Source organism: Mesoplodon bidens (assembly GCF_964165515.1).
Source record: "Mesoplodon bidens genome assembly, chromosome: 14".
NCBI classification, from domain to species: domain Eukaryota; kingdom Metazoa; phylum Chordata; class Mammalia; order Artiodactyla; family Ziphiidae; genus Mesoplodon; species Mesoplodon bidens.
In genome coordinates, this window is record NC_138170.1 from 82,941,615 (window position 1) to 82,960,025 (window position 18,411).

General features: G+C 46.1%; 1 protein-coding gene across 2 annotated transcripts in view; it reads left to right on the forward strand.

The window, feature by feature from the left end:
• MBOAT2 (membrane bound glycerophospholipid O-acyltransferase 2) overlaps positions 1–18,411 on the forward strand; it is a 107,756-nt gene that overhangs the window by 76,212 nt on the left and 13,133 nt on the right. For both annotated transcript variants that reach the window (XM_081255114.1, XM_081255115.1), the window contains 3 exons: positions 9,493–9,548; positions 10,788–10,842; positions 16,353–16,536. In XM_081255114.1, coding sequence (XP_081111240.1) covers positions 9,493–9,548; positions 10,788–10,842; positions 16,353–16,536 — 295 coding nt within the window. The remainder of the gene's footprint in view (positions 1–9,492; positions 9,549–10,787; positions 10,843–16,352; positions 16,537–18,411) is intronic.

Here is an 18,411-nt window from a genome sequence, read left to right on the forward strand (position 1 = left end):
AAAATTTCTAAATACATGGCAATTAAATTTGTTGTACAGCATTCTGATATTGAAAGCATTTTCTAATTCTGTTAGGAATTTCTGCAATCACTTGTCACTAATGAAAACCAGCCCCTTTGAGCCTGCATCCTTGCTACCTTCCCTCCTCCCCCCGACTTCCCTCCCTCCTTTCCTTCCTTCTTCCTTTCTCTGGAGTCCCTTTTATACAATCGTTCCACCAGCTTCTGTGGAACATCTGATTGCTTGTTCTTGCTTCTTAGCACACTGTGGGACTTTCTTCGGACTGGAGGTCCTCAGACTAGGTTTGTCATTCTGAATTTCCAAGGGAGAGCACTTGAGCATGTATTTTACTTCTATGCATTTCACTTCTATGGAATGTTTTACATTCTTTTATATTCAGTATTCTACTGAGTGGTAGAAATAACTTCTGGCTTTTATTCCTTCAAAGGAGATTGAGTCCCTCCTTGGTACTGGAGAGGTCTTTTCCCTGTAACAAAACTGATGGAATGTCTATGATGAGATAAATGCAGTCCAAGTCCTTACGAAAGAACTTGCTCACCATCTTTATAAAGGGACACCTGCTAACACCTAGGTACCAGGTGGGGAAGTTGAAGATAAAACTCTATAGTCTTTATGTCAAGCCTGACAGCTCTCTCTGTTGAACAAGATACAGAAGACCTGCTTTTAAGTCAGTCTTGAGTCATCTGGACAGGATAAAAAATGACCAGTAAATCCAACTTAAGGATAAGTAAGTGGAAAAAATAAAACAAATCATGACATCTATGAAAAAAATTGTTCAACAATAGAAAAGGCCCCAAGTTGTATAAGCTTAGAGAAAAATCACTGTTGTAAAACAAGAGAATTTCAGAAGATGAAATATCTTTTTCTCCTTAATGAGATCAAAGTGGATTTTACTTTTATTAAACAGATTTTTAAAACAGGCTTAGATGAAAGGAGACTGCATCCAAAAGAACAAACAAAACCAAGACAAAACAACATTGATTAAATACACTAAAACACTAGTTAGTCAAATTAGCAATATATTGAATAGAATTGAGAAATACACCTGCCATTCAGAAGAAGTGAATAGATGCTGGCGATCTAGCTTATAAATAATAGGAATTCTTGAAGAAAAGAGCTATTGAGCAGAATCAATAAATGTACTGGGCCACCATGAAAATCTTGGTGAACTTGAAGAGGTAACCCAGGTCACGTGTTGTCATCCTAGTATAACGAAAGTAGGAACTAGCTGCTTATATTTTTTTTTTTTTTTTTTTTTAAATTTATTTATTTATTTTTTTTATTTTTGGCTGTGTTGGGTCTTCGTTTCTGTGCGAGGGCTTTCTCTAGTTGTGGCAAGTGGGGGCCACTCCTCATTGCGGTACGTGGGCCTCTCACTGTCGCGGCCTCTCTTGTTAAGGAGCACAGGCTCCAGACGCGCAGGCTCAGCAGCCATGGCTCACAGGCCCAGCCGCTCCACGGCATGTGGGATCTTCCCAGATCAGGGCTCGAACCCATGTCCCCTGCATCGGCAGGCAGACTCTCAACCACTGCGCCACCAGGGAAGCCCAGCTGCTTATATTTTTAAACCACCAGATTTAATAAGTAATTTAATGTAGCTGACTTGAGTTTATTAGTATGGATTGGTACAAGTACAAATTCGTGAGACCCAGTATTTGCTGGATCCTTGTAACCTCTCCTTCGTTTCAATCTTAGTCATTACCTTTTTTATTTACTTTATCTGCTGTTCTAAACTCATGTCACTCTCTAGCTAGGGGTAGGCTAACCTGTCAAAACAATGACATCATTTTGGTGGCTTTACATAATGAAGGTTTATTTTCCACTCACAGTCCAGTCCAGTGAGGAGGGGGCCTCTGCTCTGCACAGTCATTCAGGGAACCAGGCTCCTGCTTTCTTGTGCCCCTGCCTCCTTCAGGGTCTCTGGAATCCTCTTGATTAAGTAGATGGAGGGGGCGTGTCCAGCAGTGAGTTGAGCAAAGAGAGAACATGCCATGCTTTCTCTCATTCTGTTGGAAAAGGCTAGTTCCATGACCCCACAATTTAGAGGATAGTTTACGTTAAGAACAAAATGCGTGTGACATGGCTTTAAGTATTTTAATGAAATTAAAATATTCATTTAAATGTTTAAGTATAATTTAAAATATTGAAATATGTCAAAGAGAAATAACATAGCGTTTTAAAGGTGGACAACCTGATATAAAACTCCCAGTTTAATGTGTGATTTTTATCCATTAGGAGAAAACATATGACCATTATCAGTGAACTGACAAAGATTAGACAGAGACACATCAGCTCAAGGAGACCATCGAGGCTGAACTAAGTTAAAGGACTCGCTCTTTTTTTAATGGGCACAGAAGAGAAAAGAAGCATTTAGAAGCCTTGAGTGTGTGACAACACATGAGCAGAAAAGATCCTGACTTGATCCTAATAAAGATAGATATGGTAGCCATCCAAAATGCTGGCTGTCTGAAGAAGGTAGAACTGAATAAAGGGAACCATTCTTTGTGCTAAGCTGTCCCGTTGCCCTGAAGTTAGAAAAGGGAAGCCAAGCTCTTGCTGAGAAATAGCATGGGAACTGTTTTGTACAGGGCAGTGTTACTTGCAGAGGTGTGGAACACTGATTTTGTGTGTGTGTGGCACACGTGTGTATGTGTGTGCAATGAGAGAGAGAGAAATAGGTTCAATATACATTTAAAATGTTGATTAGATTAAAGGGACTCACCTCTTAATAGAAGCTTCTTTTTGCAGAAAGGTTGAAAAGCTAGGATGTTAGCTTTCACGTTGGCCTCAGAAAATAGATACAAGAGAAGTACAAAACAATGAAATGGCTTTCCTTTATATCAGCAATAACCAGTTAGAAAATATAATGGAAAAAAGATCCTAGTTTCAAAAGCAGTAAAAACTATGAAATATTTAAGAATACATGTAAAAAGAAATGCAGGGACCTCTGTATAGAAAACTATGAAACTTTACTATAGGATATAAAAGAAGACTGACTGGAGAAACATCTTGTTTATTCAGAGAGTAACAGTCAGTATTGTAAAGATGGTCCTTTTTCTCTAGTTAATCTGTAAATGTTATGCAATTTAAGTTGAGGTTTTGAGGGAAATTAGACACATTGAAAAGTTTCTCTAGAAGTGTTTGAGAGTAGCAAATTCAATATAAAAACATACACTGCTTGTAAAGCAGCTACCATTTAAATATTGTAGGACTGACATAGGAATAGCCAAATCCAAGAAGCCAGCATAGAGAAACAGACCCGTGTATCTGGGAAATAAATGTACAGAATGAAAATGCTGGGATTATAGGTCAATGAGGAAAGCCCCTCTCGATGTTCAGTAAATGGTATTGAGACAGAAAAAGAAACGTAAATACTTGCATCCTTGTAGATGGAAGCAGAAAAAGATATTTTGGGGGCAGGAAGGTAATGAGTTCTGACTGGAATATGTCGATTCTTGTGGAGCTTAAGGGTTGGTTAAGCATCCACCAAAAAAAGATATACGTGACATGTTTTCCGTTGAAATCAAGAATATATTTTAGAGCTAACCAGATAGTATCAGATGCTCAGTAAGTGTCTTATTACCAGCTGCCCCTGTGTGTTCATTCAGCTAAGATTTATTGAGCATGCGCTATACGTTTCACTGGGTGCTAAGCACTTTTGCAGGTGGCAGTCGTGTCAAACAGAAGAAGGGAGAGACCATTCGGTCTAAAAGCTCCATTCCGCCCCTCTGTACTCACTGAGCTGGGTCCTGGAAGGTTCCTGCTGCTCTCACCATCCTCCGCTCTGCTGTGCCCCGCACCTGTGTTGTAAATAGGGTTGCTGTAAATTATTCAGCCTGTAAACCGCAGTGTTCCATTTATCCTGTTTCATCCTGTGGGAGCGTCTCCCGACACCTTGACCTACATTTGGTTAGGGGAAGCATTCCGCCCAGCTGCCACGGATGTAGTTCAGGTTACCAGGAGTAAACAGGCACGGGTCTGTTCTATGGTTTGGTATGTCTGTTCCCCGCCCTACCTGAGCCTTTTCCCCGAGTTTATGTTTGTTCACAGAGCAGTGTGGTATCACGGTATTTGTCAGAAATCTGTTCTCTTAAGACTCTAAAAAGTTGATCACTGGCCTTCAAAGCCCCCACTGCGTGTGCTCAGCCACTTTCATGTCCTCACGCTTTACTGCCCATCAGATGCTTTCTGCCGGGAACACCCTTCCCAACCCTACCTGCATATCCAGACCTCCCTGCTCTTAAAGGCCCAGATGAAGTGACTCCTGTTCGAGGTGTTTCCCCCTCAGTTTGCTTAGTCTGAAGTTATCTCTCATTTCTCTGCACATTTCTTCAGATATCTCATTTAGCACTTAACACTTTTTAATGCAGCTCTTCATGTACCGGTTTAGCTCCTAATTGAGTGAGAAAGCTCCTTCAGAGACAGCACTTTACAGTTAAGTACTGCAGCCCTCCAGTGCCTTCTGCTGAGTAGCAGTTCCGCTATTTATTGAACGAAGGTTTTATCAGACATCTGCTGTGCCTCAGATACTGTTCATGGTATTTGTCCTATTGCTGTTTTATTTAATCCACACAGTGGCTTTATTATCCCCATTTTATAGATAATAATTGTGGGGGGGGGCAGTTAAATAGCTCCCCCGTCTCCACAATGGATTAAGTACTGGAGTCGGGACGTGAGCTGTTTTCTGACTCGTGGGTCCACCTGTCTGTCCCCCACGTCTCCGCCTGGTTGTCCAATCAGCATCTCACACTGAACTTGCCTAACACAGAGTTCCCAATTTCCCTTCCCTCTTCCTCCTGCACTCCTTCGCAGCCAGCCCCATCCTTCTGTTTCTTGCTGTGGTCAAAAACCTTGGTGGCTTCAGGTCTCAAACCCTGTATCTGATCCATCGTCAAATCTTCATCAAATCTCACTGTCTTTACCATCAGAAGGCGGCTGGAATCCAGTTCACAAGGCCCGTGCTGCCACCCTGATCTGGGCTGCCATTCTCGCCTGTCTCTCAGCCCCATCCCAGCACCCCAAAGTCCTTCCCACCCAGAGCTGGAATATACCCACTTAGAACCAAGGTAGTTCTCTCCTGTCACCCTCCACAGTTCCCAGTGTGTCTTGGGTCACAGCCTGTGTCCTCACAGCGCCCTGCAGAAGCCTCCTAGATCTGGCCCCTGCCCCCCGTCTGTCTTCACCGTCTGTTCCTGTCCTTACTTGCCCCCTCCAGTCACATCAGCATCCTTACCAGCCTTCCAGCAGGCCAATCACACCCATCTGGGGGCTGGTGAACTTGCCTCACCAGGGCTTGCTCCCTGACTCAAGTTCTCTGTGAACCGTCACCCCCGGGTGAGGCCAGTCCTCACCTGCATCCTGGCACTCCCTCTCCCCCACCCTGATGAGCAGAACAACAGCTGGCGCACGATATTTCCCTGTAAGTTCATCTGTTATCCATCCCTCCCCAGTACGAGAACGAGAACGCTGTCTCATTCACCGCTGTGTCTCCAGCACCTGGTGCCTTGTAGGTGCTCATTAGATACTTGTTTTCCGAATGAGGGAGTAAAGGGGGTGGATGTGGCTCAGAAGCCTTTTCCATCCTCTCTCATGCACATTCCTTTGGTGTTAGGTCCGTGGGGTTTGTTGGTTTCAGTGGGTTTTGCTGTTTGGGAGGAGAGAACACCTGTGTATTAGACATGCCTGAGAGTGGAGAAGTAAGTTTGGTTCTGTTGTTAGGTTGCTTGTACCCTGGTGACAAACTGACCTTTACCTAGTAGGTGCTCGTAGTTGCTTTGTAGCCTCGTTGATAGAGTTCAGCAGTCTCCTAGAGATAATGGAACAATCCAGAAAGTGGTTGTTCTTCTTTAGTATTCATTCTCTGATAATGTTTAACTACAGTTTGAGTTTCACTGTGTGATAGAAGTTAATCCCATTATTCTCCTTCTTTGTAGAGGAAAACAAAATGCATGTAAATGTTTTAGTTAAAAAGCAAAGTTAATTTGTACCCTTTTAAAAAAATTATAAGAAGTCTAGAGTTTTTTAGTTCTTTACATCTTATTTTATACTACCTGAAGCTCTTTCATCCGTTGAGGTATTTATTTTGAATGGCTCGATGGCACATTTTTCCACGTTCCTAGTAGAGTGCCGGGGGAGAAAGTATGTGTAGTTCCGCCTAAATCTAGCGACGTCGTGGTACAGGACGTGCAGGCGGCTCCATCCAGGCCCGGACCTCGCTCCATGGAGGCCCGGAAGCCAACCGCCTGCCCTCCCCACTCCACCTCGCAGCCTCCACCGCAGGGAAACAGGAGAGTCTGACTCACAGCGCGTTATCTCAGACTTCCAAGGACCTGGGAAGCGATTAGATATTGGAGGCAAACAGGTAGTTAAAATGTCAATAAAGGTGTAAGTGAAAATTGCGTGAGTCACTCTAATTGTCGCCATTCAGGTATTTGTGAGCAAAGTGCACTGCTCAGAAAACCACTGCAGTTCATCTCCTTGTCAGCCCTGGGAGCGTCTCCACTTAGGAGCGTCCTCTGTGCACGCCCGCCACCCCTCCCTCCGTCACTCCGCTCTGTCTCCCGGCCAGGCTCCTGCCCGTGTGGGACTCACCGGCCTGCCTTCCCCTCTGCTTTAGTCTGTTCCCCGCGTGCCGAGCTTCCCCCTGGTGCTTGTTTGCTTTCATTCATAAAGTGCTCCTTCATAGTCACTCTAATGATTTTGTCTTCTGTCATTTTACTGTCAACGTTAGCCACCCCCTGACCCCTGCCTGTGACAGGTTGGACCAGAGGCTGTGGAATGGCCACCCCTTTAAAACCAAAGGAAATGCTCAAGGATAACGATCATCAGCTAAGGAAACAGAAAAGGGTGTGAGACAGTTTTACAAGCCGGTCAGAACTTGGAACCCGAGTATGTAGCAGGTGCCGAGGGCACAGGGGTGAACAGGGCAGCGTTCCTGCTGTGAAGCAGTCCATGGGTCTTGTGGTGACAGGAGAATAAACCAATAATCACAGAACAGTCTGGTCCCTGTTTTCAAGCACAGAGGAGAGTGGACAGGAGGGAGGGAATATAATCAACCTACGGAAGGAGTGCTGGATCTTGACACTCAGAAGATTCCGTTTATGTGGTATTTTAGAAATACTTATTCAGCACACATCCTATGCCAGGCACTGGGCCCGGCACTGGAGGGTCCGTGGTGGAAAAGACTGTTAGCTCCTTATAGCAGGGACCTTCTAAAGAGAGAAGACATTTTAAAACACAGCCATCACTGGATAAATGAAACACCCGTGAATGTGAAAAATCCTTTGAAGGAAATAAACAAGATGCTGAGATGAAGTGAAGGGTGTGTGTCGCATTTGGGCAGAGGTGGCTGCTGGGGAAGAGCTGCGCACGGGCCTCTTGTACGAAGTGACTGTTAAGCTGAGACCTGAAGCAGGGGACGGGGATCTCCTTGCAAAGCAGCTCCAGGAGGAAGCAGCATCCGGGGAGAGTCTGGAGCACGTGGGTCTGCGCCCCGCCTTCTTCCCGCCTCTGTTAGGGAGCATGCTCCTTGGAACCACTCTGTCCCCCGACCCAGCTCACTTGCCTGAGAGCCTGCGTCCTGCACACCTGATAGAGTAGAAGTTGCATGGGGCTGCCAGGAGGCGCAGTAAGGGCACGCACTCGAGAAGCACATATTTGCCTTTGGGGAACATCTGATGTATATGGACCTAGCAATTTAGTACGTCACTGAGTTGGTAGTATAAATTTAATAATTATTTTATCAGGTGTTTTTATGATGTTTTAAGGTGATGCGAGAATTAAAATTTAGAACCGAAGAGTATTTTCTCATCCATTTTTAAACTAAACTATGAAGAGAATTAGGCTGGTGAGGAGAATGATTCTTTTCCCCCAGGGAAATGGGTGTTACAGGGTATTTTATAATCCTCAAAGGCATGTAAAATATCTTGCAAAATTAAAAATATGGCAACTGGGTGTTGAAAGCAAGCAGCCTGGGGGATAGGTTAGCCGAGGGATAATTTCCTGAGAGTGAGTGATGTATATGTAGGAACTGACCTTTAAGGGAACTCAAGAGGAATCCTCTCCGTTAGTGCCTTGAGTTTAAGAGCGATCGTCACCTGACAGGTTTGTTATGAGATCTTGCCTGTTATGTGAAGACAGTGAGCTGTAAGTTCTCGGGGGGCCCAGGTCTGTGCATCTCATGCCAGTGGTCAGACCGATTAAAACAAACCCTTGATGGCGTTGCTGACGCGGTGAGAAATCACCTCCTTTCTTTACATGTTTAAAGATGCTGGTCGGGGCTTCCCTGGTGGCGCAGTGGTTGAGAGTCTGCCTGCCGATGCAGGGGACGCGGGTTCGTGCCTCGGTCCGGGAAGATCCCACATGCCGCGGGGCGGCTGGGCCCGTGAGCCATGGCCGCTGAGCCTGCGCATCCGGAGCCTGTGCTCCACAACGGGAGAGACCACAACAGTGAGAGGCCCGCGTACCGCAAAAAAATAAAAAAAAGATGCTGGTTGTTTTGGTGAAGGTGGCAGTCTGTGCTCTGAGCAGTGGGCACGGGGAGGGGTGGGGGTGGGGGTGAAGCTCAGGGTCTTCGTGGTGGGTCTGAGCCCCCCTGCCGCTCCCCGGCTGCGATGGGCCTTCCATGATTTCCTGCTGGTTTTATTGAGATTCCAAAAATATAAACAAGTAACTTAGGGTTAATTGTTCTTTAATACTAATTGTCTGTAAGCTAACGTAAAGGATAAAAATGTAGCCTGGTGGGTTTTCTTATGTGGATTTTTTTTTCTTCGCAAGTTATCCATTCAATTAGAGATTATGAAATATGGGAAAACGGTTGCCATTTTCTCACTTGTGACACACATTTAAAGTCCTCTTTCTGTGGAGCGTAACCTGGTTTGTGTGCACTCGGTGCTGCTCCAGGGCGTTTTAACAGCTGCTCCCCCGCCTTGCCTGGTTCCTGGAATAGGGACATAGATGTCGTCCTTTCTCTTTTTGCCCATTTCCCTCTTTCTGTTTTGCTCCACATTTCTTACCCAAACTCCTTTAATTTTCTACCTATTCCCCTTTTCCCAGGCGACTTCCTTTCCATCTTTAAATTCAACCCTGAGGCAAAAGGCAGCACAGAGTATTGAAAAGTACTGAGTGAGCATGGGGTGATGGGGTCCCATCTGGTGGCTGTGTGGTGCTCAGCTCTGGCCTCAGGTTACAGGCAGGAAGTGAGGAGGTGGGGCTGCATCTCTGCTCACACGGGTTTCCTTGAGAGGATGAGCCTTTTCTTAAAGCAAGGGAGAAAGCCCAGATCCCCTGTCTTCCGTCGCTTCCCCAAACATAGCAGCCCTGGAGTTCTCTCTTTGAAATTCCTTGGGGTCTTGTTTTTATTAAAAAGTTTCAGGGTTTTGTAGTCATAAGCAGAATAAAAACTCTTTCATATATCATAAGTATTATTTTAAATTTCTTCTTATAAAATTTTTATTTTCTGTTTTGTCATAGCCCAATGATGATAATTACCCAGAAGATCACTAGTTTGGCTTACGAAATTCATGATGGTAAGAATTTGGAAATTAATTTTTCATCGCTGAAAAGGTTATATTCCAACCATCATTTGTTTGAGAGATTATGATAACTTTCTCTTAGAGGAAAGAAAGGGATGGCGGTAAGATAGGGAAAATATTGAACTCTGCTTAAGGTTACTAAAGTGTGCTTGTTTTCTTTCACTGTTTATTCTTAATTTTGCATTCAGTTCAGTGACAAAAACAAAGTAAAATAGTGTGAGTCAGGCACGTGACCCACATCAGTGGCAATTTAAAATATGAAGGAAATAGACATAATAAAACTAAATCAAGTTTTATTAATCCCTGCTTCATCTCTGTGTTACATTTTTATTAAAATTTGCATGTTTCCCCCCTGCCCCGCTCCCTTATACACATGAACACACACACATTTACGTATCCTTTTAGTACAAATACTTACGTATCCATATTCTGTATCCTCAGTGAGTGGACACCTTGCCATGGCAAATGCTGGCAGTCAGGACTCTGAGTCGTAAGAGTTAGACTCTGGTCTCTTCAGAGACTGAAGGAGGATTCTGTATAGGACAATCATTTATATGTAGCCTGGATGGATTTGCAGCCTCGTAGTATCCATCACCCATCCTGTGCCACCTGCTCGGGAAGACCCACAAGAATTTTCGAAGTGTGTTGTTGCTTCTTAGACCTCCTCTGGCCTTTAAACTGGGTTTAAGATTTAGTAAGTTGATGTGTAATCATAGGTAACGTTCTCCTGTCTGGAGGAAAGGTAAAGAAGTGGATGAAGCTGGTATACTGAGTTCAGTTTCATTCACTAGAGTCACGTAGGAGTGAGGAAATCCTTCCTTGCTTTATACTGTCCATACCATTGAGGTTAGTCATTGGAATCATCCAATAATAGAAACATTTTCATGCCTCCTTTTGAAAAGTCATTGCGTTTACTATTAAATAGGCTAGCATTGGGGAATTTTTCAATGTAATAATACTTTCCTTTAGAAAAGAGTCAAATTAGCTCCCTGACCTGTGTTATTTATCTTGCCCAGAGCCAGACGCGTTTGGTTACATGATAGTCCTTGCACGTGATTGAGCCTGTGTTGTAATGAGAAAGAAAGGGACTAGTTATGCCAAATAGTTAGACCGAAATTGGGATTATAACATGAATTTCGAACGAGGGAAGTAATGCAAGTGTGAATGGGAAGAAATACCATTATTTTCCTGGGAGAAATCATAGTTGATATGTTGCCTATTTTTATTTCTCAGGGATGTTTCGAAAGGAAGAAGAGCTGACCCCGTCACAGAGAGGCTTAGCTGTGAGGTATGTGCCTTTAATCGTCTCCAGCCGAGGTCCACGCTGTCCCTGCTGGGGACACACACTTACTCATGGGCAAGGCTAACCTGTCCTCCTGGAAGCTCTTAGTTCATGAAAACCAGACGTTCCTCCATCTGCACGCCTCCTGCCACGATATCTGGCTGGGCTGGGCCTCCCTTCTAAGACTCCCATAGCACCTTGAGTATTTCATCATACGGCACGCACCTCCCGTGCACCACAAGGCATCTACGAAATCTTCTGTCTCTCCTGCGAGGCTCTGAGTTCCCTGAAGACAGGAAGATCGTTTGGTCTTCACGTAGTAATTATGAGTCATAATCACAGCTGCCATTTATAGACCAGTGACCTGATGGCAGGTGCTGGGCTTAGATGTGTTAATATAGCACAGAGATGCCATGCTTTGAAATACTGAAGAACTAGCCAGATATTCTCATTGGCACTTGAGGAATTCATGTTGGGATAGGCTGCTACGTGGTTTATTGTGCATCCTCTGTGGACTCATCTGAGGAATAGCTTAATTTCTTGGCAGGGCCTATCTTAATCTAATATAATCAGAGGTCAGATCCTCAATTTACCTAAAGAAAAACTTCCCACAAGCACCTTGTTTCCTGTAAATCTGGAACTAATAATATATTCTTGGCTGTCAGAAGAATGAAATTGTGTAGTAGGAAGGCCCTACCCTAAGTGCTCACCTTTGATCCCAGGTAGTACGTCTTGAGGATCTTCTTATATTTTCCCCATCTTTAAAATGATTCTATTTTGATATTCACTATAGCCAGTCTTTATATATCAGCGAATATGTGCTTGAATTTATTTGGTTGCTAAGAGCTTAGTTTGACCTGGGCTCTGTGATCTGTATGAGTCCTTGGTCCATCCCAGGAACTGCTCATCAGGAGCCCCTCAGCCCTGGTCCCCCCTTTCCCTCCCACACGGCCACCTGTCACCCCAAACCCGGTGACATTCAACTCTCCGCCTGCCCGAACAGTGGAAGAAGGCAGAGTGGAAAAACGTCATCTTGCCGATTGGAGTGTTTCGGGTTTGTTACCCCAGATTTAAATCTACAGAGCTCAGTATTAACCACGGTTCCCCTGCCTTCTCCCCGCCGTCCACTCGCTTTCCACCTGCTGCAGGATTGGGAGCAGCGTCCTCCTTTCTCCCCCACTCCCAGCACCCCGTCCCCGACACGCACGTGGGATGGTGTTTGCTTTTTGGAGAAAATAAGGCAACTCTACTTCATTCTGCAGCTGCCAAACCTACCAGCCTGCCTGTGTCTGTAGCAGAATACTCTCCTTTCCTTCCCGCTGCCACGTCTACACTGTCCGCAGTCCAACCCCAGGCCAACTTTTCACGTCAGCGCTGAGTCCAGTTGCTTCTTGAGTACAAAACTCAAGGCTTTTGCTTCTTCAGTTATTCCCTCTTGTGCATCATCGCTCATCAGTTTTTCCCCCTCTGTGGGCTCATTCCCACCAACTTAAAGGGAAAAGACCCCTTCCTGACCTCACAGCCCCTTCCAGCGTCCACCCCATGACTCTCCACTCCTTTAGAGCAAGACTCCTTGAAGGATTTCTCTCTTCTTACTTCCTCATCTCCTTTTCTCTCCCCAACCCACTGCAGTCAGGTTTCCATCCTCGATGCTTGTCTGCCTCCATTCTTTCAAGGTTGTTCTTCACCTTGGCAGATGTAATGGGCCGCCTCGGTCTGCAGGCCGCTTGACCTCTCAGCACCACGTGACCCGTTGGCTCGCTCAGTCCGTGAAACACCTTTGCCGCTTACCATCTGGGCCACCATGTGCTTCTCACTGTCCTCGTGCCTCACCGGCTGCTTCTCTTGGTCTTCTCTGCTGACTCCTCCTCCTGTGCCTCACTGCGAAGTGTTCCTGTGCTGCTGGGCACATCCTTGGACTTTCCCATCTTCTCTGGGCGATCGCTTGCCTTCCATTGGCTTTAATACCGTCCACACATTTGAAGTCTCCTATGTTTATATCCCCATCCAGCCTCTGTCCTGGGCCCTGGCCTCGTATGTCCACCTGCCGTCGCAGCGTCCAGGCGTGGAGGGTGAACAGTGTCTCAGACAGAACCTGTTTGGAACAGAACTTCTGATTTCTGTGTCCCTTGTCCTGCTCCCCATCCCCATCTGTTCTTCCACCGTTACTTCCCCTCCAGCTGCAAAAACTTGGGCAAACTTCCTTTCTCTTACTGCAAATCCATCTCACCCTCAAGTCAAGTGAACTCTTCCTCCGAAACCTGTCTCCCGCCTGACCGTGACATCTGGCCGTCTCTCATCGGGCTGGCCTCTCGCCACCGTTCCCGCTGACGTCGCCCCAGCCTAACCTCGCTCTCTACCTGGTCCACTGTCAGAACTTTCCTGGCCGCTCTCCATTTTCTCTCCTGCCCATCCGGCAGCCAGAGATTCTTTTACTCCGTATTGGATTATATTCTCACCGTCTCCTGGTGAAAACCCTCCCGTGGCTCCTCATGCCATCGAGAATAAACTAGCAGAGGTCCGACGGCCGCCTGGCAGGTCCCACAGGAGCTGGAGCCTCCTTTCCTCCCTACTCAGCCCACCCGTCACCACACAGCCCTCCCCTCCGGCACCCTGGAGCCCTTGGCCCTGCTTTACTTTCCTTCATCATATGTGTCACTGTCTGATGTTTTATAATACATTTATTGGGATTGTCCCCCTCCCTGGCCCCCACTTGTCAGCTCCAGGAGCACAGACCTTCCTCTTCCTTATCATTACATTCCCATCTCCTCAAGGGCAGTTTGCCCTGGGGGTGCTTGTGGCCCCCAGGAGACACTTGCCAATGCCAGGGACATTTTTGGTTGTCACTGAAGGAGACGGGTGGTGCTACTGACTTCTGCCGGGTCAAGGCCAGGGATGTTGCTAACGTCCTACAGTGCACAGGATGGTCCCCTGCAACAAAGAAATGTTGTCCCCAAATGTCAGTAACGCTGAGACTGAGAAGCCCTAACCTGGGATGACACACGGTGGATATCAAATAAGTATTTATGGAATGAAGAACGAATCTTCCACTTGATGTCATAAATAGAGTATTACGGTTATACTTAGTTCTCATTCCATAGCACGTATCATAGTTATCTGCCTCTTTCCTAACATGACTTGTCATTTGTACATCAGCAAGTTGCATGGTTCAGAATCATCTGTCCTTGAAAATTATGATACATATTTGGACATGGTAAGATTGAGATGTGCCTTGACAACCTGGCATTGTTTTGGTCTTGAAATAAGTGGTGTTGAAAATGGGGCTCTGTTGCCTGAGCACAAGGGGCTCTTTGGCAGCCTTGTGACGACGGGGCACTCGTCCAGGTGTCTGAGGTGGTGAGCAGGCCCTCTGTTACATGGAAAGAACTACGAGAGAAAATCTGCCAGAAACATTTTGCTCCCTGTCACTTGTGAGCCCTCAAGAAAAATTACTCAATGTTCCAAAAACTTTTAAATGTAGAAAAGTAATTCAGGAAAAATTTTTTAAGGAGTTTTGGCTATGGGGTGACCTAGCTGAGTGTCAGTTGGGCCAGAAGCACTGTTTTCTCTTTGTTTTATTTAATAAAAATATACGTGAGGGGGTTCTGTCGACTTCTCTTGGCCATAGAGACTGTGCTTTTTTAGGACATCGCCTGTTGTATTAGAGAGGAACACAGGGCTGTAACACGTTCAAGAGCCTACTTACTCTCCCCAGGTGTAGTTGTGCTTTTTTTTTTTTTTTTTCTTTTTGCGGTATGCGGGCCCCTCACTGCCGTGGCCTCTCCCGCCGCGGAGCACAGGCTCCGGACGCGCAGGCCCAGCGGCCATGGCCCACGGGCCCAGCCGCTCCGCGGCACATGGGATCCTCCCAGACCGGGGCACGAACCCGCATCCCCTGCATCGGCAGGCGGACTCTCAACCACTGCGCCACCAGGGAGGCCCAGTTGTGCTTTTATTTGTGGTAGTTTATAGCTGTCTGTCAGTGGATGGCAGGCTTCACTGATGGAGCTGGTTTTAAAAAATAAAAAAATACACTTCTGATGCATTTACATGATAATATACATGGTCTGCATAATCTCCTACGTTATTAACTGGTTTTCTCCCGGTTACCTGCATTGAGAACTGGAATGCTTCGTACACTTTAGATACTGGGTGCCACTTGGACTGACCTCAGAGCAGTTGAATTAAAAACGTGGCAGGAGGGCTTCCCTGGTGGCGCAGTGGTTGGGAGTCTGCCTGCCAGTTCAGGGGACGTGGGTTCGAGCTCTGGTCCGGGAAGATCCCACGTGCCGCGGAGCAACTAAGCCCGTGCGCCGCAACTACTGAAGCCCGCGAGCCACAACTACGGAAGCCTGCGCACCTAGAGCCCGTGCTCTGCAACAAGAGAAGCCACCGCAATGAGAAGCCCGCGCACCGCAACGAAGAGTAGCCCCCGCTCGCCGCAACTAGAGAAAGCCCGCGCTCAGCAACGAAGACCCGACGCAGCCAAAAATTAATTAAAAAAAAAAGTTGCACGACATCCTTGATTCCTTTCTCCCTGACGCCGCACATCCGGTCCATCAGCGCACCCCAGGGCTGTCCTGCCAGAATGCAGGCAGACGCTGCTGCTCCGCGGCCGCAGCCCGTCACCTCCCCCTGGAGGTCAGCGGCCTCCTGACTGGTCTTCCCCGTCCACCCTTCTCTGTCCACACCCAGGGGCTAGAGGATTCTTTCAAAACATAAGTATTTTAAAAGCCGACCGTAGTTTTTCAGCACATTCAGAATAAAATCCAAGGTTCCCGCCATGCCTTGCAAGGCAGGCCCCGTGTTGGCTCACCTCGGCTTGCTGACTCCCCTCCCGCCTCTCTGCCTGGCTCAGCCCGCCCAGCCACACCGGGCTCCCTGCTGCTGGGCCTGCCCCCGGCTCAGGGCTTTTGCCCTCATCTTTCCCTCTACCTGGAGCCCTTGTCCGGGACCGTCACACGACTCACACGTCTCCTGATCACAGAGGCCTCCTCTGACTTATTCATATAACAAAATGCCTCCTTCTCCTTGCACGTAGCATCTCTGAAGTTACTTTATGTATTTTTTTATTGTTTATTTTCTGCAGCTGTTCTGTAAGCTCTATGAATGCAGAATTCCTCTGTTTTATTTACTGCGGTATCTCTAGACCCTGGAGCATGTGTGTAGTAGTCGGTGCACATGTAGATTTGTTAAATGAGTGAATGATTGACTAGTAAGAGATGATTCTTCCTGCCATATCTTGTCCCCCTCGGGTTTGCTTCATCGTGAGGAGTTAGGTGGAAACCCTTCGTAGTTGCTCATAAAGACCTGTATGGAAACTCTTTTATCCAGAAATACTGTTGTGCATTCCTTCATCCTGAACCTTTAAATTCTCATTGTATGGATACAAATGAAAATCAAAGCTAGTTTTATTTTGGAAATGATAAGAGAAGTGAGATTGGAGAAGATCATTCCTGTCACATTTTCTGGAAGCAGACGTTCCATCTCACATGTTGCATGTCTTTTTGTTGCAGACGCATGCCGAGCCTTCTGGAGTATTTAAGTTACAACTGTAACTTCATGGGTATCCTGGCAGGCCCACTCTGCTCTTACAAAGACTACATCACTTTCATTGAAGGCAGATCGTACCATATGACACAATCAGGCGAACACGGAAAAGAAGAGATACAGTATGAAAAGACAGAGCCATCTCCAAATGTAAGATCATGAGATTCATCTGCAGCCTCTCTAACATGTATTGATTAGCCTTGTTTATTTCAAGATACTAATGTTTTCGAGTTTTGAGTTTGCCCATCTTTTTCTTTAAAAACATTTTTCGAGGTAAATGACACTTCACACAGTACCTAGTGGTGATGCCTGGTAGAAGTACAATCATGACTGAAGAACACAAATAAGGTTACTTTAAAAGCTGTGCTGCATTCCTTAGCGAGGATAGTGTTTTGTTGTCATGGAGTGTTTTACAGAAAAGCCCATCTCGTGGATCTGGCCGAGCCTCATTTTCCAGGCTTTTTCCTCAGCTGTACCTTACGTCTCTCCTCATGCGGACCATTGCCAGTTGAAATCTTACGCCTCTTTAAAGGCCTACTTCAGATATCACCTTTTCCATAAAACCTTGTCCAGTTTTCACAATAAAAAAGATAATAATAGTGAACACTTTCACAGCACTTTCAGCCCTTAGGAGGGTCTTACGAGGCAGGTGCTTTCTTCTCACGACTTCACAGGTGAGGAGGCTGAGACTCAGAGGCTAAGTAATTTGACCAGGGTTTCCCAGGGTGGCAGTGGGAGAACCGGAATTCAAGCGCAGGTGGTCTGAGCCTCACACCCCAATGTAATCTTTATTCCTTGGAACAACTGAGGCTCCTTGTCCAGGGAGCCTGTGCAGCTCCGTGCAGACCAAGTTCTGCTGGATTTGATCTGGTAGAATCTAAAGATCCATGAGAAATAGGCCAATCAACAAGTCTGTGAGACAGAAAGGTGGGGCTCGGGCTTCCCTGGTGGCGCAGTGGTTGAGAATCTGCCTGCCAATGCAGGGGACACGGGTTCGAGCCCTGGTCTGGGAAGATCCCACATGCCGCGGAGCAACTGGGCCCGTGAGCCACAATGACTGAGCCTGCGCGTCTGGAGCCTGTGCTCTGCAACAAGAGAGGCCGCGATAGTGAAAGGCCCGCGCACCGCGATGAAGAGTGGCCCCCGCTTGCCACAACTAGAGAAAGCCCTCGCACAGAAACAAAGACCCAACACAGCCATTAATTAATTAATTAATTAATTAAAAAAAAAAAAGAAAACAAAAGGTGGGGCTAGTATGCTTTCTCTGAACGTGGGGTTTGGAGCAGAGGGCCAGCTCCTGTCTAAGTTATTATGAAACGAAGAGTGAATGAAGACATGCACGCATTTGCAAAATCTCTCGTATTTTCTCTTTCGCGCCGCGCGACTCATTGTGTTTTACACCAAAAAGATGCTCTCGTCTTCACAGTTTCCGTTAACTGGCCAAGTGTTAATTGATGAATGCCAGCTCAAACTGGGACGAGAAACTGGGTATATTCAGATCTCTTCGCTGACTGTTTTGTGTCAGGCTGGCCACTTAACCCTTTAGAGGCCTCACTGCCGTACGAGGAACTCAAGGTAGTTATCAACAGCTTCGATATCCCAGAGGTTTATTTTAGAATACTGGGAAGAGAATGAAATTAGGAATTTAGGAAATTCCTAGTAAGGAATTTAGGAATTTAGAAATCCCTAACTAGGAAATTAGGAGTTACGATGCTGGACTTACTTTTGTAAAATGCCGGAAAAATATCAAGCGCAACAAACATATAAGTGGTGGTACATCAAACCCAACAAACAACGGTGCGACTTTATATACTCTGTCATTGCACTGTGAACTTTTATGGGAGTTGCATCACTTTCCTCCTTCAGCTCATGGGCATCATGAATAAGAGACTGTTGACCATAGCAAACACTCTTCATATATTACCTCACTGTTTTAATATATTTTAAATTTAAATTCCGTAGGTACATAGTTCACACAGTCAAACGGGGGTAGTTATTTACAGATCACTCAAGGGCACTGAGAAG